This window comes from Chelonia mydas, chromosome 5 (assembly GCF_015237465.2).
Source record: "Chelonia mydas isolate rCheMyd1 chromosome 5, rCheMyd1.pri.v2, whole genome shotgun sequence".
Taxonomy (NCBI): Eukaryota; Metazoa; Chordata; order Testudines; family Cheloniidae; genus Chelonia; species Chelonia mydas.
The window spans coordinates 73,983,784-74,010,861 of NC_051245.2; the positions used below are offsets into that span (position 1 = coordinate 73,983,784).

Consider the following 27,078-nt stretch of genomic DNA (forward strand, 5'->3'; position numbering starts at 1 on the left):
GCAACTGTTGTGAAAAAAGAGAGAATGTACATTTCTATGGCAACGTGCACATTCCACCCCATTTGTACAATAGGAGAGCAAGTAGCATGCGTGCCATGGCATGAAACGTTCTCTGGTTTACACACAGGAAACGTCAGACAGTTTTGTAAAGTGCACTTTATTTCAAAAGTAAATTCTTTTTTTTTAAAGCAAAGTTCTTATATCCGTCTGATTTAGATTCTTAACGTTCTCTGGGAAGATGACTTTGGTTTTTATACAGATTGTTTTAATTTCTCTGGACATAATGTGAGGTGCTAAGGCCTTCATGGTGGCCAAGGTAAGGGGTTGGTTTCTGACGAGAAGAGATTACTTTGAGATTTAAAGTACTTCAGTTGCTTTAATTGGTAAGACACTGGATTTTGTTTTGCTTTGACCTGAATAAGTGTTCAATGGAAAACAGAAGCAGTGACAAACTAGAAAGAGCAGGTGTGAGTATCAGTCGGCAGAGATTACTCTTTTTAAATGTATCGATCACTAGAAACTCCACAAATACATTAATTTTATATGCTGATCGTATTGTACAGAAAAGATTTGTGCTGCATGAGATTTTTTGTGTGTGTAATGTCATGTCTTGAGATGAGACTACAGTACCACTGTTTTTAGTTGTCATGATCCACAAATAAGGGGAAGGGAGAAAATGACTAGTAAAGGCTAGATTCAGTCAACAAAATTATAACTTGAGTGAATCTGCAGCTATGTTAGACCGCCATATCTGATCCAGTTTAACACTGCCAGGTAGCTCCTTGGCCCCAGGCACAACACTGAAGGCATGTCTATGCTGTAGTGCAAGGTGTGACTGTGGCATGTGTAGACTTATCCAAGCTAGCACTGATTTAGGTAGTTTGAATAACAATAGTAGTGAAGCTGCTGCAGCACAGGCTGCACAAGCCCACCCAGGACCCTGGATATGTACAGGAGGGGCTAGCCCATGCTGCTCCAGCTTCACTGCTGTTGTTCAAGCTAGCTAGGTCAAAGCTTGCTTGGGTAGGTCTGCAGGTGCTGCAGTCACACTTCTGATTGCAGTGTAGACTTACCCTAACACTGAAAACATAATCGCAAGCCCAAAGATGCATAATCGTAGAACTGGAAGGGACCTTGAGGGGCACTCAAGGCAGGACGAAGTATTATTTAGACCATCCCTGACTGGTGTTTGTCTAACCTGTTATTAAAAATCTTCAGTGACTGAGATTCCACAGTCTCCCTAGGGAATTTATTACTGTGCTTAAACTACCCTGACAGTTAGTAGCTTTTTCCTAATATCCATCCTAAATCTCCCTTGCTGCAATTTAAGCCCATAGCTTCTTATCCTGTCCTCAGAGGTTAGAGAACAATTTTTCACCCTCCTTCTTGTAACAACCTTTTATGTACTTGAAAACTGTTGTCGTGTCCCATCCCAGTCTTCTCTTTTCCAGACTAAACAAACCCACTTTTCCAATCTTCCCTCATAAATCATGTTTTCTAGACCTTTTAATCATTTTTGTTGCTCTTCTCTGGACTTTCTCCAATTTTTCCACATCTTTCTTGAATTGTGGTGCCCAGAACTGGACATATTACTTCAATTGAGGCCAAATCAAGGGGCGGCCAAACTTACTGGCTCTCCGAGCCGCATACAACAATCTTCAGAAGTTTGAGAGCCAGAGCACACCAGCTGGGGTTGGCGGCTTCAGCCCCACTCCTGCTGACACCCCGAGACCCTCCTCCTCACTTGACAGAAGCTCGTACCCCACCACCCCACTGAAAGGCAGAGGTCCTGAGCTCCCCCCCCCGACCCCCACAGTCTGGTAGATGAAAAATGGGGGACGTAGGGGGTATGCGAGCCATAGATTGACCGCCATCAATGCGGAGTAGAGTGGAAGAATTACTTCTCGTGTCTTACTTACAACACTCCTGCTAATACATTCCCAAATGTTTGCTTTTTTTGCAACTGTGTTACACTGTTGACTCTCATTTAGCTTAGCTTGTGATCCACTATGACCCCCACATCCTTTCTGCAGTACTCCTTCCTAGGCAGTAATTTCCCATTTTGTATTTGTACAACTGATTATTCCTTCCCAAGTGGAGTTCTTTGCATTCTTTGCATTTGTCGTTATTGAATGTTTATTTCAGACCATTTCTCCAGATCATTTTGAATTTTAATCCTTATCCTCCAAAGCACTTGCAACCCCTCCCAGCTTGTTATTGTCCACAAACTTTATAAGTGTACTCTCTATGCCATTGTCTAAATCCTTGATGATGATATTGAACAGGACCCCACTTGCTGTGTCCTTCAAGCTTGACTGTGAATCACTGACAACTACTCTATGGGAGTGGTTTTCAACCAGTTATGCACCTACCTATCAGACTAGCTCTATTTAGGTCAGTGGGTCTCAACCAGGGGTATGCCTCCCCCTGGGGATACCCAGAGGTCTTCCAGGGAGTACATCAGCTCATCTCGATATTTGCCTAGTTTTACAACATGCTACATAAAAAGCACTAGAAAAGTCAGTATAAACTAAAATTTCATACAGACAATGACTTGTTTATACCGCTCTAGATACTACACGCTGAAATGTAAGTACAGTATTCCAATTGATTTGTTTTATAACTGTATGGTAAAAATGAGAAAGTGAGCAATTTTTCAGTAATGGTGTGCTTTGACACTTTTTTTTGTATTTTTATGGCTCATTTTGTAAGCAAGTAGTTTAAGTGAGGTGTAACTTGGGGGACACAAGACAAATCAGACTCCTGAAAGAGGTAAATGGTCTAGAAAGGTTGAGATTCACTGATCTAGGTTGTATTTCCCTAGTTTGTTTATAACAAGGTCATGAGAGACAGTATTAAAGCCTTACTAAAGTCAAGATATACCACATCTACTACTTCCCCCAATCCACAAGCCTTGTTATCCTGTAAAAAACAAAAAAAACTATTAGATTGATTTGACATGATTTGTTCTTGACAAAACCATGCTGTTTCTTATCACCTTATCTTCTAGGTGTTTACAAATTAATTGATTAATAATGTATTTATGTATCAGAGTATTTATGGCAGAATTCAAGCATTCAGATTCTGTTGGATAGCTGACCAAGTAAGTTACCGTTTTATTAAAAACGGTGATGAGTGCTTTCTGTGTAAGGTTGACAAATTCAAACTGGAAATAAGATGCAGTTTTTTAACAGTAAGGTAAGTTAACTGTTAATTCTGAGTAGCAAAAATTAATCTAACAAATACATTATTGTCTTTGGGTGTGAGTTTGATCTAATTTGTGCCAGTGTCAATTAGGAGTAAGAGAGAGACTCCCTCCTTCTTGTATATTGTACTAGTTCCAAAGTAAATTGAGTATTTGGGTTATGCAGTAAGTGAACTGTAGCTCACGAAAGGTTATGCTCAAATAAATTTTAGTCTCTAAGGTGCCACAAGTCCTCCTTTTCTTTTTGCGGATACAGACTAACATGGCTGCTACTCTAAAAGCAGTAACTCTTGTGTGACTTTGCAGTTTCTGTCCTTGATCACTGTTTACTACGTGGTCCAGAGGAGAATATTAAAGGGAAACTGAACTTTGTGTTCAATTATGCCAAAACATGCTGTGTTGTTAATGTTGCTAAGTAACAGTTCAACAAATACCTTTGTATTGATCTTTAAGCCACAATGCCATTACTTTCTGGTCTATATTGATATCGTTTCATACATTTTTCCATTTGTGTATTTACCTTTTTAGAGTCTAACTTTGAAAACCCCTCCTCCCCCCAACCTCTATATATAGATACCTTTGTACAGGCCAAAACATACAGCATGGTAAAATTTAAGAAAAGAAATTCTGTAATGTACTATTTCTAGTAGACTCTTGTGTCCTATTTTAGGCACACGGAGCAACCCAAAAAAACTGTAAGTGATATAAAAATTGCACTGATTTAGGTTCTGACTTTGTTGCTTGCAGTGACCTGAGGCTAAATGCTTTTAGTGCAGTAAAATTAAAAAGGAGATAACGCAGTATAAGTTGTCAAGGTATAAATTATTTTTGCATATCTCTCTCCTAGGATAAAATATTAATATGTGTAAAACTTTAGAATACAGTACCTGAGACATTCATTCTACAGGTTTTCTGTTGTATATTTACCAAATACATAATCTTGTTTTCTAATAGAACTTTCAACTCCAAACATAACATGAGATAAACTCTGCTGCCCCTAAAGTACAATGGAATGATATTTACTATGAAAGATTTTTGAAATGCACCACATCATCTGTTGTTTAGTAGGATGCACAAGTAGAACCATTCAGAACCAGAGTGTCTACTGTATCTTTATTACAGTCAGTTCTAAGTTCTGCAGTTCATCAGTGTGAAATCTGTGCATTCCTGAAAAACATTGAGAGCTTTGAGTAGCCATGCTAGCATTTTTTAAATGTAAATGAGATTGTGGAGGAACGAACTCACATGTTGTATTCCTTTTAGGACTTAGGACATGCAAAATTAGCTGCTGTATGTAGAGATTGTGAGGCCCCATAGTACTCCCTATTTTGAGAGGTAAATACTCACCCCCTCTAGTGATTATGGATCACATTTTGACATTTTGCAACTACCTTTTTCACAGGCAGGCAGATAAGTTCTTGTGAAATAGTCAGGGAGTCCCCCAGCATCCTAATACTGGAGTGGAATGTTCCCTATTTGACCAATGTTGTCAACTGGGAAAGCATTTTTAAGGAACTGCTGTTGGGCTCTCACAGTTTGTTCAATCCCAAGCATCCACCAGCAAGGATAATCTAGGGTTTATCTGCAGAAGATTCTTCCTGTTGCTACCTACCATACTGGCCTTTTGTGATGGAACCCTTTACCGCTGGACTCTTCATCAAAGTGGGGAAGGACATTCATAGTATACAAGTGTTGGAGGTAGAAGGTTCCTTAGTATTTGAGCGATTAGGGGTAGACCTGAATGAAGGACAATAATTGCGTTTCCCAGCAACTTTTAAGGTTTCAAAATTTGTTTTCATTCTTCATTTGAGTGGAAAGCAGACCCTTCTAACATTTCAACAAAAATGGAATTGTGCCAAAATATCCATTTTTTGGAATGACACATGGGCATTTCAAGGTGATTGTGGATGCTGGTGTAGGTAACATGGTGATTAGGGCACAGGCCTGGGGAGTCAGAAGACCCAGGTTCCAGTCTCTGCTCTTCCTGATTCAGAGCAAAGATTTTCTTCGCAGATTACTCTGAATCATGCAGAGAAGGGACTTGAACCTCTGTTTCCCTAGGTCTCTTTCCTAGTCACCAGGCTATAGTTCCCGCCAAAACTTTGAAATCGATACGTCTCCCTGAAACTTTTTTGCTTCAGCGAAACAGAGTATTTCAGCATGTCTTGTGCCACGGAATATTTTCTAGCCAGGTTTAATTAGGAGTAGGAAAGACCCACTAGCCCCAAATGTGCTCGTGATTTTTAGGGTATGTCTACACAGTCAATGTTAAAGCGCTGCCAGCTGTGTAGTCGCGGCTCCAGCATGGGAGAGAGCTCTTGAAGAGCTGTAATAAAACCACCTCTGTAAGGGGAATAGCTACCAGCGCTGTAGCACTATCTACACTGCCACTTTACAGCGCTGAAATTTGCATCGCTCAAGGGTGTGTTTTTTCACCCCCCGGGCAAAGAAAGTTTCAGCGCTGTAAGTGGCAGTGTAGACAAGGCCTCAGACTCTGACTGAAGACTGGGTGTTGCACAGATAACTCTCCCTACTTCAGACTGCAGAGGAGAAGAATGAGGACATGGTGTGGGTTTTATTACTTGGATATCACTTGCGTCATGCCATATGTTTATATGGTTTTTACACACACAGATTGCTGCAGTCCTGCCCTGAAGATGCTACAGTCCAAGCTACATAGAACATACTGAAGACAAGATGTGGGGCACTAGTTCAAGAAAGGGAAGGTTGTGGAAAGAGAGCTAGAAGATAGGAAAGAAGTGGGTATGAAGGAGATGGGAGCGGTCATTAATAATAATCATATTCGTACTCCAATAACAGGGGCCCACGGGGAACATGATAGAAGTTGTAAAAGAGTGAAAGGAGGAAAGAGTACAGTAATGTGGAAGGTGCCCTGGAAATTGGAGGAAATAAGATGAGAGATCCAGACAAGGCAAAATTATTACCGTCTTGAAGATGAGTTGGAGGAGCATAAATATGGTGTGGTAAAATGCCTGAAATCAGTGAAGGGATTTGAGCAGAATGATGTGACTAGAGAACACTGGATGATTCAGGTGGTAGTACTAATTTAACTCCCATAGGCCTTTTTCATCTCTTTGAGATGTTTTCTCCTGAGAATCAAGGCTAGAAAACCACATGAGGCTGGGAATTCGCTCTTCCCCAAGTAGTTCTGCATCTCAGTCCAGAGCAGCAAGGAAAGAATGACTGGTTTTATTTATATTTTTCCTTATCTTGTCTTCTGCCCTGGGATAACTTTTTCCATTAACACACTGGATGTCACAGAGCTAGTATATATGATTATCCAGGAGCTGGCTAATCTGGAAAGCAAAGGATAATGCTGTGTTGAATCAGAGATCTTAGCCATATACCATTCCTGTGAAATACTACTGAGCCATTTTCATCTACAGAGCTCTTTGAAAGCACCAGTCTTCATGCCACCTCTTATTTAGTTAGGTAAGATCCTTGTACAGTTGGAGCAAATGAGGCACAGGTCAAGTGAATTGTCTGAGGTCACAGAGAGAGCATTGCAAAGACAGGTGACTGTAGCCTTTGGTTTCTCTAGGTTGACAGAATGATTAGAACTCTAATCAGCAACAAAGTTATAATTATTGGCTTAGATTTACCACTGCATCACTTCAACTTTACATTAGTATAATTTCACAGACTTGAATCAATTTACATTGCTGTAAATGTGGATTAACACAAGGTGAATCAGGCTCAATTATTGTAACTTGCACTAATTGATTCTCTTTCGAATAAAAGTGAAGAATCTTTTATGCCCAGTTTTCAAACTCCAAACAAGAATTAGTGCTGAACAACATGTACATGAAAATGCCGGGGTGTGTGTGAGGCATCTTATCATACATCTTTCAGTCTCATGCATCCTTTATGCCTATACCATTACATAGTCTGTAATTTGTTGTGATTCTGATATGTTTTGGGATTGAAGATCAAGAGAGTCAAGCAAACTCTCCATCCTCCTTCCACACCATCGTGTTGACACTTTTTACCTTTAGGCTGTATTATTTTTAACACTTTTAGTATAAACATATTGTTTTAAATCAAAATGCTTTTTAAACAAAAAAAGAGGAACATGTGTATAATAAAAGTAGCTTTTTAACTCTGGATGCAAAGGACGTGCTTACAGACTCCTATATTTATGTTCATGAATGGGCATTTTTGTGTCTACGGGCTCATTTGTGCGTTCAGATGTGTGGTTTCGTGGGCACCAAAGGGGGGTGTGCATGGCTTTCTGTGAGTTAATCCGTTCTGCCCTGTTTTATCCACTACCCTGTACCACTGAAGTCTGTGGGGAGCCACAGGATGCAAATCAGGACAGAAGATGACATATTGTGCCCATGTTTCGCAGTCTGCTCCTCAGGGTCTGACTTCAATCCACGCGGCAAAACAACTTATAATTGAGGTTGAAACCTTTTGGGCTCAGTCCTCTCCCAAAAAGGAGTGAGTGACAGAACTCCATCATTAATTATGAGCAGGATCCAACCCCTTAACTCACTGCACTGTACACAGGTATTGCACCACATGTGATACTATACATTGCTAACTACTTGGATGTTGGCCCATGCAGAACAACATGAGCTATGGATGACACTACAGTATTTTGATTTATGTCAAGCTTTCCATTTAGGGCAATGCTTTATATTAGTGACTTAGTTTTTCTTTATTTTTCTTACTACTACTTTGTTTTATTTACGGGATTGCTCACTGTGCCCTAAGCCCTTTTTCAAACCCTCAGAGATGGTGTCTGCTCTCAGCCTGCTCACAGTCTAAGGGTAGTGGACAAGTGGAGTTTAAGGGATTAGGGACCAACAGGCAATTTATGAGCAAGACCGCTCAGTCCACTCTAAACTGCATAGCAGAAGTGGATTTTTAACAGAAACGTAAGTGGACGGAGTAGTGGCATTTCAGATAAATTCAGGGAGGTTGTATTCTTTACGATACTGCTAATCTAGACTCAAAGTAAGAGCAGACAAAAGCAATGGCTTCATAAGATTCATGACTATTGCGTGAGGCCTGGCTGGAGCAAAGTATGCAGAAGGTAAGACTTGGGAGCTAACAATCAGATAAGGTTATGATGCAAAGGCCTGTGTAAGTCTCTTTTAATTAGAGTGTCAGTACTGTTTTGTCAAATTCATTTATGTACTGTAGTGATGTTTGTCATCATTATTTCTTTTCCACTGCTATAACCACAAAAAGTCAATATAGTAAGAAATAATTTTAAAAAGACATATTCCAAATTTAATCTCAAATTTAATTTTTACAATCCACGTATACGTTCTTTGAAAAAGAAGGTAATTACTGTAGTGACTGGCATGTCATGGATTATGAAAGTAAATAGATATAAGGTTCCATCCATTAAATGTAAATTTATAGTTGTGTTGTAATATGAGAAAATTAAAATTGTTTTTCCATGCGGCTCTTTATTAAGCGGCTTTCTTTTCTTAGCCTACATCAGTCTCAGAGGGAGAAGTGTGAAGATTAAACTGTTATGAAATAGGTTCTATTTGTCTCATTTCTTTTTCCAAGACACATTGTTCATTTGTTCATATTTGCTGTTTTATGGGTGACGGAACTGAAACTAATCATTTCACAAAGCCAGTCATGTACAAAACTATAGGCGCAGTTGTTGCCATGTATGGCTGTGTATGAAATTTCAGTGTTCGATATGACTGTTTTCCATTTGTAAAAATAGAAGGAAAGTTTTTACATCAACTCAAGTGACGTATGTGACAGAGTTGTATTTTAATCAAATCTTTTAATGTGGAAGACTTAGATCTATTTCTCTTTTGCCTATGCAAATTGCTGGGCTTTTTTTTTTTTTTTTTTTTTAAAGAGGCGACAGCTTTGGGGTTTCTATAACTTTCTGTGATGGAAACATTTTAACACATCTGTTGAAGGGAGTAAACTGTGTGATGATAAATGATGCATATGTGACTGCTACTAAGATGCCCAAGGTCCCAGTGGAATCAATTAGACACAATATGACTTTGTATATTTGAGTAGTATCTCTTCTCTTGTATACTATTTTACTTAGAATGGCTCTCTGCCAGGTTTGTTTGTTTTGGGGGGATTAATTTAAATGGTTTGACTAGTCTACGGGGATATTTCTGATGTAGTGCTGGGCCTAGAAAGTGTAGAACCCCTGCTACAGTAAAGACACTCAAAATTTGTCTTGAATGTAGGTTTAAACTAAAATTGTGTTATAACAAGCAATCAATATTATCAGCAGTCGCAAGACATAAATTATTGCATTTGTGGCATTTAGGCATTGATCAATCTGCTGTGATTTCATTTACCACTTAATGAAATGTTATAGAGAAAGAGGATGGTAATACCTCAGATTGAAGGAAAGGCAAGCTATTAATACATAGGCACGGCAAAAATGTCATTTCACTAATTTAAGTTTTAGATCAATAGGTTGGGTTTTTTGTTGTCATCAGTAGAGGACTTTTCCTTCTCCAGTGATCATAATGGTCCCTTCTGACCTTAAAGTCTATGATTCTATTAGCGTTCAAGTGTTTTCTTCCAAATCACCTTTTCCCATCATAACCCCCAGGATCACAAGCTGGCGCAACCATCCTTGACTAAAGGCTGTATGGGACTCCCTTCATAGTTCATCAATAGTGCTACATGCTTGGCCATATATATTACTGTGGAACAGTGCAAAGCACAAGGGCTAGGCATTTGACCTCTGCAGTGCTCACCATCCATACCAGTTTATGTAATGAGAGCTAATCTTTCAGGCATCAGCACAAAGTACTTAACCATAGGAGGGGTCCAAATTTTAAATAGTAAACACATTTGCTAAGCTTACAATTAAATAGGATATTTTAGTGCTATTACTGTTCAATAAAGATTCTGTAATAATACTGCTTTTTGACTACAGTATAACATAAAAGATATTCAACCACAATATCTAATTTCACAGAAGCATGAGTCTCTGAAAATATTAACAGCCTAATTTTCCTTTCACCTATGTTTCTAACTTTTGTTAGATCCCTCATTTATGCTAGTGTAAATTAGGAGTCGCAAAATTAGACCCTAAGGAAGTAAAATATAGTGTTAAAAAAAAAAACAGAGGAAATCACTAGTTTGAACAGCCATTATGACTGAGAAAATTCAACTTTCATTTTAAACTACTGAGAATCAAACACTTAAAACAGTGGTGTTTAAAAAAATACAATATTTTAAATGTTCTGGTCAATTAAACAGCTGTTTTGACCATTGGCTTTGAATCAAAGGGCTAACGGATAAGACAAGCCAAAGGAAAAGGTGAGCAGCAATGCAAAGAGTGAGTGAGATAAGAGAGGTGGACTGTGCAGTAGGGTAAGAATATTTAGATAGGCATATTTTTATATTGACAGATGGGAGTAAGGAAATTGGGGAGAGGAAATGGTCGCAGTCACTGAATAGATGATTGGGAATTTGGACTAATTTCCTGGCAGTTGTAATTTAGAGGACAAGACAGAACACACACTGAGCAAGGCATGGTGACTACTGCTTGAGTGCTTTATGAAATAGGTCTCCTTTTTGAAAGAGAAGGAGAATTAAGGAAGTGAGGTTGGTACAGTAATAGAGAAAAAGACTCTTTCAATTGTACAGTGTGATATGGAGGAAGTCACAGAACCAAGAATGCAACTGAGGGAAAATAAAATTAGACATTTTCAAATTTGCTTTAAGATCAAATGTTCTGGTTAATTTAACAGCTGTTTTCTATTCTCACAAATCTTGTCATTTGTTAACTCCTCTTTCCTGCTTTCCTTACATCCAGTCATTTGTCAGATCCTGCTGCAGCTATCTCTACATCATTTCCAAAATATATCCCTTCTCCTTTCCGACTTGAAATTTATTAGTCTGTTCTTGTAATAGATTATTGCAGCCACCTTCTCTCCATTGTGCGTCATGTCATCTTTGTCCCCACTATCTCCAGTCAGTTCAAATTTCAGCTGTCAGTTGATTTATATTCTTGCCACATGGGTCTTGTATCTGATAGCCTTTGGCCTTTCCCTTGCCTCCAACTTATTTTCTGTATCAAGTGCAAGTTTCTTCTTCGCACGGCTTGTCTCCATCTCTGCCCAAGACTCCTGAACTCATTTTGCTCTGCCCGATCTTGTCTCTTGTCACCGCCTTTGACTCCTATCCCCATACCTAGTTCCCTTTTGTGCATGAAAGTTCATACGCCATGACTACCTTCCTATTAATATATAACAAGACCTCTCTTCCTTAAATATTCTTTAAATAACTCTGTTCGATCAAGCATTCTAGCTGTAATGGCCAAACTCCACTTAGAGTATGTTCTGTCTTGTCCTGTCCTGTTTGCTTGTTTTTGTGCCCTTCGGGGTAGGAACTCTTTACTCTCACACTGGTGACCTATTATACAGTTTGGTATGCACTTATGAGGCTGCATAAATTATTACAGTATCGGGATTGCATTCTGTTTGTTCTACAGAAATGACTGATGCACATTTTTATCTTACCAAACATCTTTGTAGCGTCAGTGTGGACTGTGGCATTCGTGTGTGCTCCTGGCAAATGCAGATCTGCACATGCAGATATAGGTGCAGAGAAGCACCTGTCTTTTGCCTACTTAGACCAATCCAACAGCTGAAATATATTGGATCTATATTTAATGTCACAGCACCTGTTGCTGCATTCCAAGAAAGGAGACAAATGGTGGCTAAGGAGTAAAATGCCAGACTACGTTCGTCATCCTATTCTGTGTGACTGGGTCAGCCTTCTTTGTTTTTCAAGTACGCAGTATATTTTAGAATGTGGCTCTATAACAGTAACCCTATGTATATAAAAAGGTATTACATCTGAACCGTTTTCTTCTTGTCAAGGCAGTGTAATAAAAACACCCATGGCTTCTAGTGGGAAGAGGCGGCAAGCCTTTAAAAAAGCTTTGTGAATCTCCTAACTAGCTACGGTATATATCATGTGATACAGGGGGTGGCTGTGGAAAGCTCAGGAATGTAAAACCAGAATAACTTCTTGGTGCAGATTGCTCTCATGGGGCAGCAAAACCCTATACGCACATTCTTGTTTGGAACAGCATCAATCACCACTCCTACCACCCCGTCCACTCCTCCCCACCACACAGACTTTTCTTGGGGCTTTTTGTTTGCCTTGCAACTGACTCGTCCCACCTTTTAGTCAGAGATCATTTGTGTCCAGTTACTTAGCCAATGCATTTTCTGTTGGAACAACCATATATTGCATATAACTTTGTGAACCCAATGGCAAAGAGATAACTTTCCTTTCTAGCATCCTACGAAAAAGAGGATGTAGGGCAGGGATTCTTGGGATAAATTTTTTGGTGGCCTCAGAGTGTGGTCACCAGCTCTTGCTGGTGGCCACTCTCACACTTTTCCCCCAAACAAATATGCACATATACATGTCCAAATCTTTGTAATTTATTTATTGCTATCTAGAAAGTTTGTTGTTAAAAGTGATATTAACAAACATACAAATACCACTTTTCACAGCATACTTACTCAGCCCTGGCAAACCAGGGGACAAATTAAGCCCTGGATGGGGGTTCAGGGGAGACAGTCGGGCCAGAGTCTGAAGCCCCGTAGCCAGAGCCTGCCGCCCCACCACCCCAGGGCCGAAGCCCAAACCCTGAGCCCCACCACTCCTGGGAAGGTGGGGAACTCGCCAGGTAGCTGCTCCAGCATTGTGTCCCAGCTGTCTTCAGAGGTGGCAGGGTCCAACCTCTGCTTTCAGCCCTAGCAGTGCAGTGCATCCAGGAGCAACAGGGAGAGGGAGGGGCTGCTGCTTTGCCCCTCCCCTTCCCCCCCCCAATCACAGCCCCGGAGACTGTGGCTGCAAGAAAAGCCCATGGTGGCCACATGCAATGCAGCCAGGGTGGCCGCATTTGAGAAATGATAGGTTATCCATGTTATGGTTCTGGAGACTTTTTGTTTCTTTCCCTCCACAACTCTCTGTTCTGAGGGGAGTTTGCTAGACTTACTTTATTTTGTTTTCCCCCCTACAGCTGACTGTATGGCCTTATCCAGTCGTCTTTGGCTATCCCTCAATGCGAGGATGATGTCTGCCAAGGGGGTTCATTGGTGGGGTTTTAAGTGGCTGAGGAGCCCTATTCGTGCCCTGCAGATTTTCCCACAGAAGTCAAAGGTGTAATCTTGGAGGAAACGTAGTTGGCTGGACTGTTGTGTCCTTTCTTTCCTCCTTCGTCGCTTCTGTCTCATGAGCACTTCTGTTCTCCTCAAAGTGAGCTGTGGCTTGGTGCATGGTGTGGCACCACTGTGTTCTGTTCGACGCCGAGTCCTTCCGGTTTGTTGGGTTGATGCCTCCCTTTTTAAGGTGTACTTTCAGTATGTCTTTGAAGCGCTTCTGCAGCCCTCCATGAGCCCTTTTTTCCTGACTTAATTGAGAGAAGAGTACTTGCTTCAGGAGGCATGTGTCAGGCATACGTACACAGTGGCCTGCCCAGCGGAGTGGTGTTTCATGACCTGTGCCTCTATACTGCTGAGGTTGGCTGCAGAGAAAACGCTGATGTTAGTGCATTGGTGTTCCCAGCTGATTCTGAGAATCCTCCTGAGGCAGCGCTGTTGGAACCCTCGAGCCATGAATTAGCTGGCAGCCTTTATGCTCCAAGTGTGGGATAACCCACTTCTATACTCTGCAAACTATGTCCATGCAACACCTCTTGTTTGCTATTTATCCTAGGCTTCAGGGCCTGAGATTAGTTTCTTGTTCCAGGTCTTTCAGTGTAAATATTAAAATGATTATAAATTGCTTGACTAATCAGCATTTTTATAGCACTACACGGGGAAAAGTTGTAGCAAGAATCTTTTAAGACTTGCCTAAGGTACATAATGATAAACTCCCAGGTCGGGAGCCAGAAACATGTACATTTCATGCATTTAAAAAACTTGGTTTAAATATTTTTCCCTAACTAAAACTGACATTCACATAGAAATCAGAATATTTTCCTAGGAAAAAAAGTGCTAAATAAAACACTTGCTCTTCATAAAGGTGTGAGTGGCAAGGTACATAGGAGAGAAATGAGTGGAATTGAACATTTTTCTATAGAGTTGGGTATGATCTACAGCTCTTTATTTTTAGGGGCTTGGGGCCAAAGTGCTGGCTTGGAGAGTTGTGAGTTACAGAGGGCCTAGAAAGTGAAGTGTAATTCAGAATGGATTAAACCTTTGGGAAAGGAAGAGGTGTTAACTGCCAGTGCCCTCCCTCAGGGTTGGTGTTGGGGAGAAGGGAAGCTCTAGTTTACAGCAGGAGTTTGAGACTTTTGATTCAGTGTATCTGTGGTGTCAGACCTTTTCCAACCAAAAGTGCCCATTTTTTGGATTGTGCTAATACTGTAGGACAACCTCTCCAGTGCAGCTGAAGTTGTAGAAGATTTGCACAGCTGCAACCACTTCTCCCAGTAGACTTTCCATCTCTGGGAGTCTCGCAAGGGTATGTACCAGCTTCTCAATGAATCTGGTCCATTGGGAGTGAGAACTGTGTCCTCTTTGGGACAGAAATGAAGATTCCAGGATTGTGACTTGATCTGTCTGTCACTCTGAAGCTTATAATGTCTGTGGAATCAGTTTGAAGCAATGGAAAGAGCTACAAGCATTGTGGAGAGTTGTTTTCGTTTATAATATCACTAAGTTCAGTCATCACTAGAATGTGTGATCTGTTACCATCCAGTTTTTGAATTCTCAGCCATTTTCAGATTTATGAATCACACTAGTGCGACAGCATGGACTTTCAGCTACTGATGTTGATGTAATATATATAGACTTCCGTAAAGCATTTGACTTGATACCACACAACGTCTTGATTTAAGAAACTAGAACAATACAAAATCAGCATGGTATGTGTTAAATGGATTAAAAACTGGCTAACGTAGTCTCAAAATGTAATTGTAAATGGGTAATTATCATTGAATGGTTGTTTTTCTAGTGGGGTCCCGCTGGGATCAGTTCTTGACCCTATCAAACGTTTTCAGTGACATAGAAGAAAATATAAAATCATTACTGATGAGAATTGCAGATGATGCAAAGATTATGAGAGTGGTAAATAACAAAGAGGACATGTCAGATACCGAGCGATGGGGATCACTTTGTAAACTGGGCTCAATCAAACTATGCATTTCAATAGGGCAAAATATAAGTTTATACATGTCGGAAGAGGTAGGCTCTCTTTACAGGATTGAGGACAGTATTCTGGAAAGCAGTGATTTTGAAAAAGACTTAGGGGTCACGGTGGATAATCAACTGAACATGAGCTCCCAGTTACTCCTGGGGGAATTCTGTGGCACGGCACCTGTGCAGAAATCATGTCCCCCGCAGATTTCTTTGCTTCCCCGCAGAAAAATGACTTTCTGACAGGGAAGCAAAGGGAAGCTGCAAGAGCAGTCATGCACCACTCCCTAGCTGCACGGGTACATCGTTTCAGGCAGCTGGCAGAGAGGAAAATCACCATAGGGCTGGAGACATCCCAGCCAGTGGCTCCTACGCTGCGCTGGGATCAACTGCTAGTCCCAGCTGGGCTGGAGGTAGGAGAGGACAAGACTTCCTCTTCCCCTGCAAGGAGTGGTTGGAGCTGTGTCAGACCCACCCCTAAAAACCTCCCCCAGCTGCAGGAAGTTCAGCATCCTCCCCTGCTTTATGACCCCATAACTCCTCAGCTACGGAGGGAGGGGGAGCTGCTCCCCCATCTGGCCAACCCTCATGCATCCGGACCTCCCATGCCCAGACACCCCTGCCAAGCCTCACCCCATACACCCAGACCCCCCCTAGCTCTCTATACCGAAACCCTACCCCCATTGAACCTCAGTCCCTGTATCTGGAGCCCTCTGCACCAGACCCCCTGCCTCCAAACCTCCACCCCTGCACCCAGACCACCCCCATGAGCTCCCTGCACTCAAACCCCAACCCTGATTAGCCCCACTCTTAGCCCCCACATCCAGACCCCTATGCCACTGCCCCCAACTAGCTGCATGCCTGGCACAGAGGGGCAGGGCCCCAGGGTTTTTCTGGGGCAGATCCAGGCCTTGTGCTGTGTCAGGGTCAGTTGCCTCACCATTGAGTCTGTGTCCTGGCAGGTGGGGAGGCTGCAGGGTGATCTCTCAACTTAGTGCAGCCAGTGGCTTGTGCTCCCCACCGCCATGCTGGAGCCTCTGCATTTATTTATTGACACATAAAACATGCAGAATTTGCAGAATTTTAAAATATTGTGCAGAGTGTTTAATTTTTTGGCTCAGAATTTTTAGGCGCAGAATGCCCTAAGGAGTATCCCAGTGCAATGCTGTGGCTAAAAGGACTAATGTGGTCCTTGGATGTATAAATAGGGGAATACTCAGTAGAAGTAGGGAGATAGTATTACCTCTGTATGTGGCACAGGTGCAACCATTACTAGAATACTATGTCCAGTTCTGGTGTCCACAAATCAAGAAGGATGTTGACAAATTGGAGAGACTTCAAATAAGAGCCACAAGAGTGATTAAAGGATTGGAAAAACTCCTTTGGTAACTTAGTCCATTACATGGAATGAGTATGGTTCTACAATCATAGAACTCGAAGGGGCCTCGAGAGGTCATCTAGTTCAGTCCACTGCACTCAAGGCAGGACTAGGTATTATCTAGACCATCCCTGACAGGTGTTTGCCCAACCTGCTCTTAAAAATCCCCAATGATGGAGATTCCACAACCTCCCTAGGCAATTTATTCCAGTGCTTAACCACTCTGACAGTTAGGAATTTTTTCCTAATGTCCAACCTAAACCACTCTTGCTGCAATTTAAGCCCATTGCTTCTTGTCCTATCCTCAGAGGTTAAGAAGAACAATTTTTCTCCCTCTTCCTTGTAACAAGCTTCTATGTACTTGAAAACTGTCATCGAGTCCCCTCTCAGTCTTCTCTTCTCCAGACTAAACAAACCCAATTTTTTCAATATTCCCTCAGAGGTCATGTTTTCTAGACCTTTAATCATTTTTGTTGCTCTTCTCTGGACTTTCTCCAATTTGTCCACATCTTTCCTGAAATGTGGCGCCCAGAACTGGACACAATACTCCAGTTGAGGCCTAATCAGCAGAATAGAGCAGAAGAATTACTTCTCTGGTCTTGCTTACAATACATCTGCTAATACATCCCAGAATGATGGGGTTTGTTTGTTTGGGTTTTTTTGTAGTAGCGTTACACTGTTGACTAATATTTAGCCGGTGGTCCACTATGACACCCAGATCCCTTTCCACAGTACTCCTTCCTAGGCAGTCATTTCCCATTTTGTAAGTGGAGTACTTTGCATTTGTCCTTATTGAATTTCATTCTATTTACTTCAGACCATTTCTCCAGTTTGTCCAGATCACTTTGAAATTTAATGCTATCTTCCAAAACACTTGCAACCCCTCCCAGCTTGGTATCGTCCGCAAACTTTATAAGTATATTCTCTATGCCATTATCTAAATCATTGATGAAGATATTGAACAGAATCAGACCCAGAACTGATCCCTGCGGGACCCCACTCGTTATGCCCTTCCAACATGACTGTGAACCACTGATAACTACTCTCTGGGAACGATTTTCCAACCAGTTATGCACCCACCTTATAGTAGCTCCATCTAGATTGTATTTCCCTAGTTTGTTTATGAGAAGGTCATGCGGGACAGTATCAACAGCCTTACTAAAGTCAAGATATACCATATCTACCGCTTCCCCCTATCCACAAGGCTTGTTACCCTGTCAAAGAAAGCTATTAGGTTGGTTTGACACAATTTATTCTTGACAAATCCATGCTGACTGTTGTTTATCACTTTATTATCTTCTAGGTGTTTGCAAATTGATTGCTTAATTGTTTGCTCCAGTATCTTTCCGGGTACAGAAGTTAAGCTGACTGGTCAGTAATTCCCCGGGTTGCCCTTATTTCCTTTTTATAGATGGACAATATATTTGCCCTTTTCCAGTCTTCTGGAATGTCTTAGCTATCGTTATATTTAAGAAGTTTTTCTTAATATGTAACCTAAATCTCCCTTGGTGCTGATTAAGACCATTGCTCCTTGTCCTACTTTCAGTGGATATGGAGATTTGATCACCATTCTCTTTATAACAGCCCTTTCCCTATTTGAAGACTGTTAGTAAGTTCCTCCTCAGTTCTTGTCTGAACACTAAATGTGCCCAGTTTTTAACCTTTCCTCCTAGACTAGATTTTCTAAATCTTTTATCATTTCTGTTGCACTTCTCTGGACTCTCTCTAGTTTGTCCACGTGTTTCCTAAAGTGTGGCACCCAGAATTGGCCTCAGTTCTCCAATTGAGGCCTCCCCAGTGCCAAGAAGAGTGGGACAATTTCCTCACCTCTTACACATAATACTGTTATTAATACACCCCAGAGTAATATTAGCCTTTTTTGCAGCTGCATCACATTGTTGGCTCATATTCAGTTTGTGATCCACTATAACACCTAGATCCTTTTAGCAGTACTACTGCCCAGCCAGTTAGGCTCCATTTTGTATTTGTGCATTTGATTTTTCCTTCCTAAGTGTAACAGTTTGCACTTGTCTTTACTGAATTTCATCTTGTCACCAATTCTCCAGTTTATTAAGGTCCTTTAGAATTTTAATCTTGTTCTCCAAAGTACTTGCAATCCATCCCAGGTTGGAGTCATCCGCAAATTTTATAAGCATACTGTTCACTCCATTATCAAAGCCATAAATGGAAATATTGAATAGTACTTGACCCAGGACCTAAGCACTAGCTGCACAAGGACCCCAGGACCCTACTAAATATGCCCTCCCAGTTTGCCAGTGAACCATTGATAACTACTCTGAGTACAAAAAGAAAAGGAGTACTTGTGGCACCTTAGAGACTAACAAATTTATTAGTTATCCACCTTCTAGTAATTCCACCTAGACTGCATTTTGCTGGTTTCCTCAGAGATTGTCATGTTTGGACGGTGTCAGAATCTTTACTAAAATCAAGATGTATTACGTCGACTGCTTCTCCCCATCCACTAGGCCAGTAATCCTCTGGGTTTTTTTAACCCTGACAGGAGATCAGATTAGATAGTCTCCCCCCGTGCCTTCTCATCTTAAAATATATTCTAAGTATAATCATCTTTTCAGAGTCATTATCTTGTGGATGTACCTCATCTCCTCTAGCCATCATGTAACTTCCTTGTGCCTACCATAATAATTGCCTATATGGAGACATTTGATATTAGGAAGGCATTTAATCTAAGGTTGTTGCTTTGTCATTTTTGAAATAAATTAGTTGCTCTTTTTTGCTCTTCATTTGATATTCCCCTCATATCTATTGTATTCCTTTCTCTCTCCTTGCTCTTATTTCTGTTCTGTAGTATCCTTCTTCCCTGGACTGACTGTCCAAGCTCCTTGGTCCTCTCCTTCCTCTGTTCCACTGGATATTCTGTTCAGCTGTTTCAGTCTCTTTTCTCTCCTACTGTTTGTTGGCAGCTCCGGTCCCATTGCTGGATCTGTTCCATGAGGCTGACTCCTGTTTCCTCTCCTCTGGTAGTATCAGTTTTTTGTAAAAGCAGCTAGGGTGGCTTCTTGTTTTCAGCGGCTTTTGAACACCCCAGAAGCACCTGAAAACAAGGAGCACTAGTGCCAGCCAGCTTGCTGCTGAACACTGGCATGTGTTCTGAGAACCACAGTCTGGGAACTGCTGCAGTACATTAAGGAGTGTTTTGAGCTTTTTTAAAAAAAGCTAAATTTAACGTGCTTGCACCCAAGATATGATCTGTAGTATTTATTGCACATTAGAATCTAAGCATCAAGCCTTCCGTTAAAAAGATATCAAAAGCCTTAGAAAATGTGACACTAATTAGGAAGAAGCTATACGTTGTGGTGACAGGGTTCAAAACATCAGGCTGCCTTATTAATATTTGAGAAATCTGTACTCTGCTGCCTCTTTTTTTTATATTTTTATCTTTATGATCAGTGCACAGTGAAATGTGTGGCAGAAACAGGGTTCTGGGAATACACACTTTTTTTTTTGACTACTTTTGCCTGCTGCAAATTTTATCTACTCATCTGTCAGAAGCTGTCCTGCAGTGTTATCAACTTCTGCAATTTTTCACAAGTTTAATGATATTTGGTGATTTTTATTTTGCTGAAGTTATGTGATAAGATCATGACCTCAGTACTTTTTTAAAAAATTTCTCGCGCTTATTATTGCTTGAAAACACAAACCTTAAAGGCTCAAAACCCAGCAGATAATAAATAAGAAAATAATAAATAAATAAGTATTGCTTTTACATTTCATGAATTCAAGCCACTTGTGATATTTGAACACTTGGCACTAACAGTACTGCTCCTCCCACTTGTTTTCAAGTAGGTGCCCCTCAGGGGGTAAGACAGTGCCCCTCACTCTAGGAGTCTGTCTTACTAAGAATGTAAGATCCTAATCTTGTGCAATGGTTGGAACATGATTCAAACTCACAGCAATACTGCGGCAAATGCACTTGTCCATGCCGGAAGACAGGCAGGAAATCAGTTGCCACATTTCTCGAAATGGTTTTTTTCAGCATGCAATGTTCAGCCAGCCATTACTCTTTTGTTGTTGTTGTTGTTGTTGTTTTGTTACTCCTTTATACTCTGCAGACTAGAGCAAAAAACCTATTTGCTTTTGGAATCTGGCTTTTTGAAAAGTTTCATGAATAGTCTTGAGGTGCTAATGGACATATCCTGTATTCCCTCAACAAATATATTTACTACAATAAAAAAAAAATCATTCACAATGTTATCTTATTGGATTTCTAATGATTGAACGTTTTAGAAGCCATCTTTTGCTAATGGATTGAAGGTTAAATAAGTTTTACAGCCGGGGCAAAAGGTAATTAAACCAGTGTATTGGGATATGCATTAATTAGAGATGTGGCCCTGGCTAAAAAAGTAAAACTTCAGATTTCAAACATTCCCCACAAAGTTCAGAGGTTGAGATCTGGAGCTTTGCTTCCTATGCATCGCTAATGTAAACCTATAGGGAAAATATTTAATAACTGCTCTGTTTATATACTGCAGGCCTAGTTTGCATAATCAAAAATCTGATTTTAGTTTGGGCCTTTAAACATGTTTTGTTCAAATAAGTTCATTTTTAGTTTGAATGGATAGCTCATAAATAGGAAATCAGGAAATAAGCACTTGGCTACAGGAGATAGGGGTCCCTTCCAAAGAACCAAGCCTGCCCTTTCTAAGTTACTTTACCTTTGTTCTTTCTATATTTTTGTTCATTGTCCCAGATGTCAGTTACCAATAACGGCTATTAATGTTACATTGCTTGCTTAGCAATGCAATTTCCTTTAAGCTTTCCTTTCAAGGAAGTGAAACTACTTCACTGTAATTTTTGCACTTTGAGTTGCCAAAGTGAAATGGAGCAATTTAGGCTGAAAAGAAAGGTAGTTCAGAAGAAAATGCTTTTATGAGATTGTCACAGGGAGAGGATGAAAAAACTTTAAATCTATATCCGATTCTGATGCTATTTTAGGGGAGTATATTAGGCTACTATGATAACGTATTGGTGTTAAATTTAATTAAGAAGCTACCAGTCCAGTCTTCACCTCGTACACATTGTGACTATACCTGAAACATGACTTTGGCATCACCATCTCAGTAAAAGCTGTAATTCTACTTGTTGATGAACAGTAAGTAAAATTTTAACTTTCTCAAGGGAAATTTTGTCTTTACTTTGAAGACTGCTTCCTCTCAGTGCTTAAAGTCCAGTTTTATTTAAGTACTTGCTTTGTAAATACGTTGCATTTTAATTCTTCAATTATTTTTCTGGTATTGATAACAGTAGAGAGAAACAAAGCAATAAATGTCCGTAACATAGTCCAACTGGATTTTAGAATAACTTTTTTTTTTTAAGATACAGTTTGTATTTGACAGCTGGATCAAAACTTGTGGAATGATGACAAATTAAAGAAATGAAACTTGACTTGTACTCTAAGAGCACTAAAGTAGATGTATAGAAAGTACTACACTCGACATAGCCCCAGCATTTTAATAACATATTGGGCAACCATTCAGAATATGCAAGTGAGAACTCTTTATTTACTAACCACCGTAATCATATGTTTAAGGCTGGGTCTTTTCTGTTTTGATTTTGTTTAAGAAAAAGTCAGATGTTCAGTTGTGACTTATGACTTTGTTTTAGAAAAGCTCTCTTTGTGGGGTCTTGGAGTGTCAAAACCATTAATGGCGGGTTTGTAGGGTAGGAAATGGTTAGAGGCTGATTTGAGGAGGGGTGCTTGCTAGTGGCAAGTTCTTAAAGTTATATTGAGGTATTATTTGTGATGTAGTTTTAAGTTAAGGCAAGGGTGGCTATAGCATCTGGATAAATGCCCCTTTTAGCATTTGTATAAATCCAAAGAGGAAAAAATGAAATACATTTTTGTTTTTGCTTGGAAAGGTACTTTGTAAGCCATCATAGTGCTCCTATCAAAGCAGAAGAAATCTGTATAAATTTGTGGAACATCAGAAATCATTGAAATTTGTGGACTTAACTAATAAAGCCGGGGAAGGACAATATACCTGTTTTGGTGAGAAGGAGATCAAGGAGCATTTAGGAAACATAGGGGATGTGGTTTTAATTATTTTTGTTATAATAAAGTGGCAATCATAATTCAAAGAAAGCTCATCTTTACTTGATAAAAATAAATCTCTACTATCCTAAGTACTGGCTAGTGGCTTCTCATACTAGATGATTTTTAAAATATCTTGATTGTTTTTATTTAAATAGTAACACAGATTTATTATTAAATTTTAAAAATACAAAAACTGTTGAAGTATTTTTCACTTTTCTGATTGGCTAGTTATGATCCTTAGCTGCTTCTCAGACTCAAGTGGTTTAGAAAAGCCTGTTTGTCTTGTGAGCTTGATTACTTCTCCCAAAATAGCTAACAATGAGGTTTGGGTACTTCAGTATCCTCATCTGGTAAGAACTAACTCTTTAAAAAGATATATTCAAATGATCTAAGATTTTTTACTTAATTAATTAACTGTACAGAATGTGGTTACTTTTTCATTAAGTGGGCTGGAAGCTTTCCAAATCTTAAAATGGATTCTGTTGTGAATTTTTCAAAGATGTCGTGAAGGAGGAAATATAGTTTTATAGCTTAACAACTGCCCCTTTGAACAAATACCCTTTATATGTGCTGGCAACTGTGTATCTGAACATATATACACATGGCTAGAAGGAAACTTTCTCTTCCAAATGCAGAGCTTTGCCCATGGGCCTCTGCAGAATCTATGCTTTCATCTTATAAAAAATTTTTAAAAAATCCAGTCCCCTGTTTGCGAAGAAAACCTTCCATATGTGAAATGAATGTAAACAGATGAAGGGTTTCCTTTCAGACAGCCTAAAACTATAGGGGGGTGCAGCCAGAAGCCAATTTGTGTCCCAGCAAAATCTGTATTGTGTTCACACATGTTCACTTTATCTAGGCCTTTATGCTCATCCATTTTGGTTGGGTTTCACTTAGTTTTTTGTGTTCGTTCAAACCCAAAACAAACTCGTGAATGCAAACCTACATAAATCATACCAAGAGCCACAGGAAATCTGCGAACCGAAACTGCAGTTTTCACACATTATTGATGATTAAGTCCATTACTTTTGAAGGAATATGATATGCCAACTGTAAAATAAATGGATATGGGCAGGAAAATATTCTTTAACACACTGTCAGTAATGTGCCTGTAATGATCTAGTGATTGTATTCTGTTTTTTTTCCAGTGGCCACAGATATCTTCAATTCCAAAAACTTGGCCATTCAGGCCCAGAAGAAGATCCTTGGCAAAATGGTATCCAAATCAATAGCGACTACCTTGATAGACGACACCAGCAGTGATGTTTTAGATGAGCTCTACAGAGTGACAAGGGAATACACTCAAAACAAGAAAGAGGCAGAAAAGATCATTAAAAATCTCATCAAAACAGTCCTCAAATTGGCAATCCTCTACAGGAATAACCAGTTTAATCAGGATGAAATAGCACTGATGGAGAAGTTTAAGAAGAAGGTTCATCAGCTGGCTAAAACTGTGGTCAGTTTTCATCAGGTGGATTATACCTTTGACAGGATTTTTTTGTCCAAATTGCTGAATGATTGTAGAGAGATACTTCATCAAATCATCCAACGCCATCTAACTGCAAAATCACATGGACGTGTCAACAACGTGTTCGATCATTTCTCTGATTGTGAATTTTTGGCTGCCTTATACAATCCCTTTGGACCTTATAAGCCCCACTTGGAGAAACTCTGTGATGGTGTCAACAAAATGCTAGATGACGGAAACATATAAGTACTCGCATTACGCTCGTGTATAATTTGTAGAAAGAGCACTGCTGATTTATGAAGGAATAAGGGACCATACAAAAGTAGTTTTTTGAATATAACAGATGCTTCAGAAAAATCTTTACCAAACTGAATATTATGAGCCATCTATTGCTATTCCCAGTCCACCTGTAACAAAGACTTCGAACAATTCTGCTTTTGTGTGCTTTGTCCAAGGAAACTGCTAGATAAAGGTTATGAAACAGAGCTGCTCAAGTAGAGGAAGACTCTTGTGAAGTAGATGATAAAATGAAATTATATGTAGTCAAACCATCCAACTATGTAATTCTACATTTAGAGTAATATTTATAAATCATCAAAAGACTATTTTTTGTATCAGACTAGCATGGTGATGGAACATTCTGTAATTTCTTTAACTCACATGTTAGAAAGAATATATATTTTGATGCATTTATATTCACATGTGCTGTATGTGTATGTGTAGATAACAGCTTCCTTGTGCTGCTTTTATGAACAGTTCAGTTTTACAGTTGTCATATTCCTGATATTTCTGTGCAGCATTTGAACTGCATTGTTAATCTGCAGTCCAGTAATGAAAATCAGTTATGTTTGAAAACCTACCAAGTGACCCTTGCAGATCAACTCTGATGCCTGTTAAGTTTGATTATTCCAGGAACAGTAAACTACAATAATTCAGCCTGGCTTGGAAAATGCATTCTACAGACTAAATAGTGTGTGGTAGAAGAAAGCACCTATGATATATAATTCTGTTTCAGAATTTTAAAACTCAATGTGCAATTAAAAGATAAAATGCAGTAAGTGAGCTGAGAACGCTCACTAATTAACATGGGAGTCTTGCTACTATATCCATCCTTTTCTGAAAACGTAAGGGTCGATGTATTTCTGCACATCAAGATAATGTATTTGGTAATGTGAATTTAGATAACATAAGCATCTGAAGGCTAAAAAAATTCCACACCAGTTTGCTTTGTATATAGTGAGCTTATGTTGTTGGGTTGCATATAGTAACAACTGTTTAACAAATAGAGAAATGGCATTTACAATACCACAGATTAAATCCAAATTTTTTATCTAGTTCTTTTCACTGATACAAAAAAATGTGACTCTCCAAACACTATAATGTGCTAAAACATTTCAAACACCCGAGGAATTTTTGTGGGGAAGCTTATAAAGAACTTTGCAATGTATTTAATTGCCAATTTTTTTGCTGTTTGATATGTCTTCTATTTTATGAGTAAACCAAAGAATGTTTGCACTCCACACTTCGCATGTTTTTTCTGTTTGCCTATTAAATTAGAAAAAGTAAACTTGTGAAGCGGAGTGCAATCTCTGATAAGTGCCTCACGATTACAATTTAATTATTTCCTTTCTAAAATGGAAGTTCAATCTTCATGCCCATTCACTCACTGGATTCACAGTATGCCAAGAAGGGTGCCCAATGTGACTTTGTGACAGGGACGCATAGGTAAGAATACCGAGTTATTTTATACAGGCCACCAACATCCAGCAGATGGTGAAGGGTTAAGGTCAGTACCAGCTTGGGCCAATTAGAAACTGATAAGTTAATAATTCTCAGTTTCTAAGAGCTGGAGAACTACTTTGTCATCAGATAGTTATTTTTTGGTGCTTGGACACTATCCTCAGATTGCATTTTGTCCATCATCAGTGACTTACTGGTGATGCAATGTCATGAGGAAAACTTGATTATTTTGTGACTTTGCTGCTCCATCTTTTTCATTTCTCCACATTAGACTGCTCTGGTGGGAAGAGAGAGATTTCTTCTCTTTCCCTCCACTTTCTCTCTAACTGATGAGAGAGGAAAGGTTCCTGAGGGCTAGAAATATGGTTCAATATCACAGATGGACTCCATATTGCATTACTAATCCACTGAGTCATCCACTCTTCCTGTATAAAACAGCATCGGTGAGCGAATTTGAACTCTTTTTGAAAGGAAGATGTGATACAGCACTGTTTAGAACCAAGCCTATAGTCTGTACATTTGCTGCGTAAGCTTCCACATCTGTGCTTCAGTAAAGACCTGAAACATTTTGGCTACTCAAATTCTAGGTTTCCCCTGAGCATGAATTGACAATTGTGCTTAAAAGTGTAGTATTATATGTGGACAAATGTCCACAATCTAGGCAACTATAGTGTAGTAAACATCTATTAACCAGATTTCCGGAGGTTAAGTCCAGTAACCCATTGAATCTTACTTGCATCTTAAAATAGGTTAAACTGATTATAAAACTAATTACTAGAAGGTTGCCAGATATCAGAAATCCCCTCTAGTCTGTAATTTTGACACATTCCTCTAGAGTGCAGTAAAAATAGTTGTCACCCAGCATTCTCCTTTGACTACAGAGAAGTCAATTTTATGACAGTGATGGAAGACACTTTGATTATAGATTTTCAAAGATGTAGTTTTAGAGGTAAAGTGAAATGGTACTTAAAGTGAGCTATATAATTCTACAGTTTTATTTTTCACTGTATAAAATATAATTCAGTGCCTATTATCATAAGTTTGAAATTAAATTGGCTTTTAATTCCTCTGCCATGT

At 39.6% G+C, this 27,078-nt stretch overlaps 1 protein-coding gene across 3 annotated transcripts in view; it reads left to right on the forward strand.

The window, feature by feature from the left end:
* Positions 1 to 25,781, forward strand: part of TNFAIP8 (TNF alpha induced protein 8) — a 100,004-nt gene extending 74,223 nt beyond the window's left edge. For 2 of the 3 annotated variants that reach the window (XM_037901598.2, XM_027832151.3), the window contains exon 2: positions 23,942 to 25,781. In XM_037901598.2, coding sequence (XP_037757526.1) covers positions 23,942 to 24,507 — 566 coding nt within the window. In that variant the 3' untranslated portion in view covers positions 24,508 to 25,781. Of the gene's footprint in view, positions 1 to 21,445; positions 21,852 to 23,941 lie in introns of those variants that run through there. The other variant, XM_027832152.3, reaches the window with a different exon arrangement.
* The last annotated feature ends 1,297 nt before the right edge of the window (positions 25,782 to 27,078 follow it).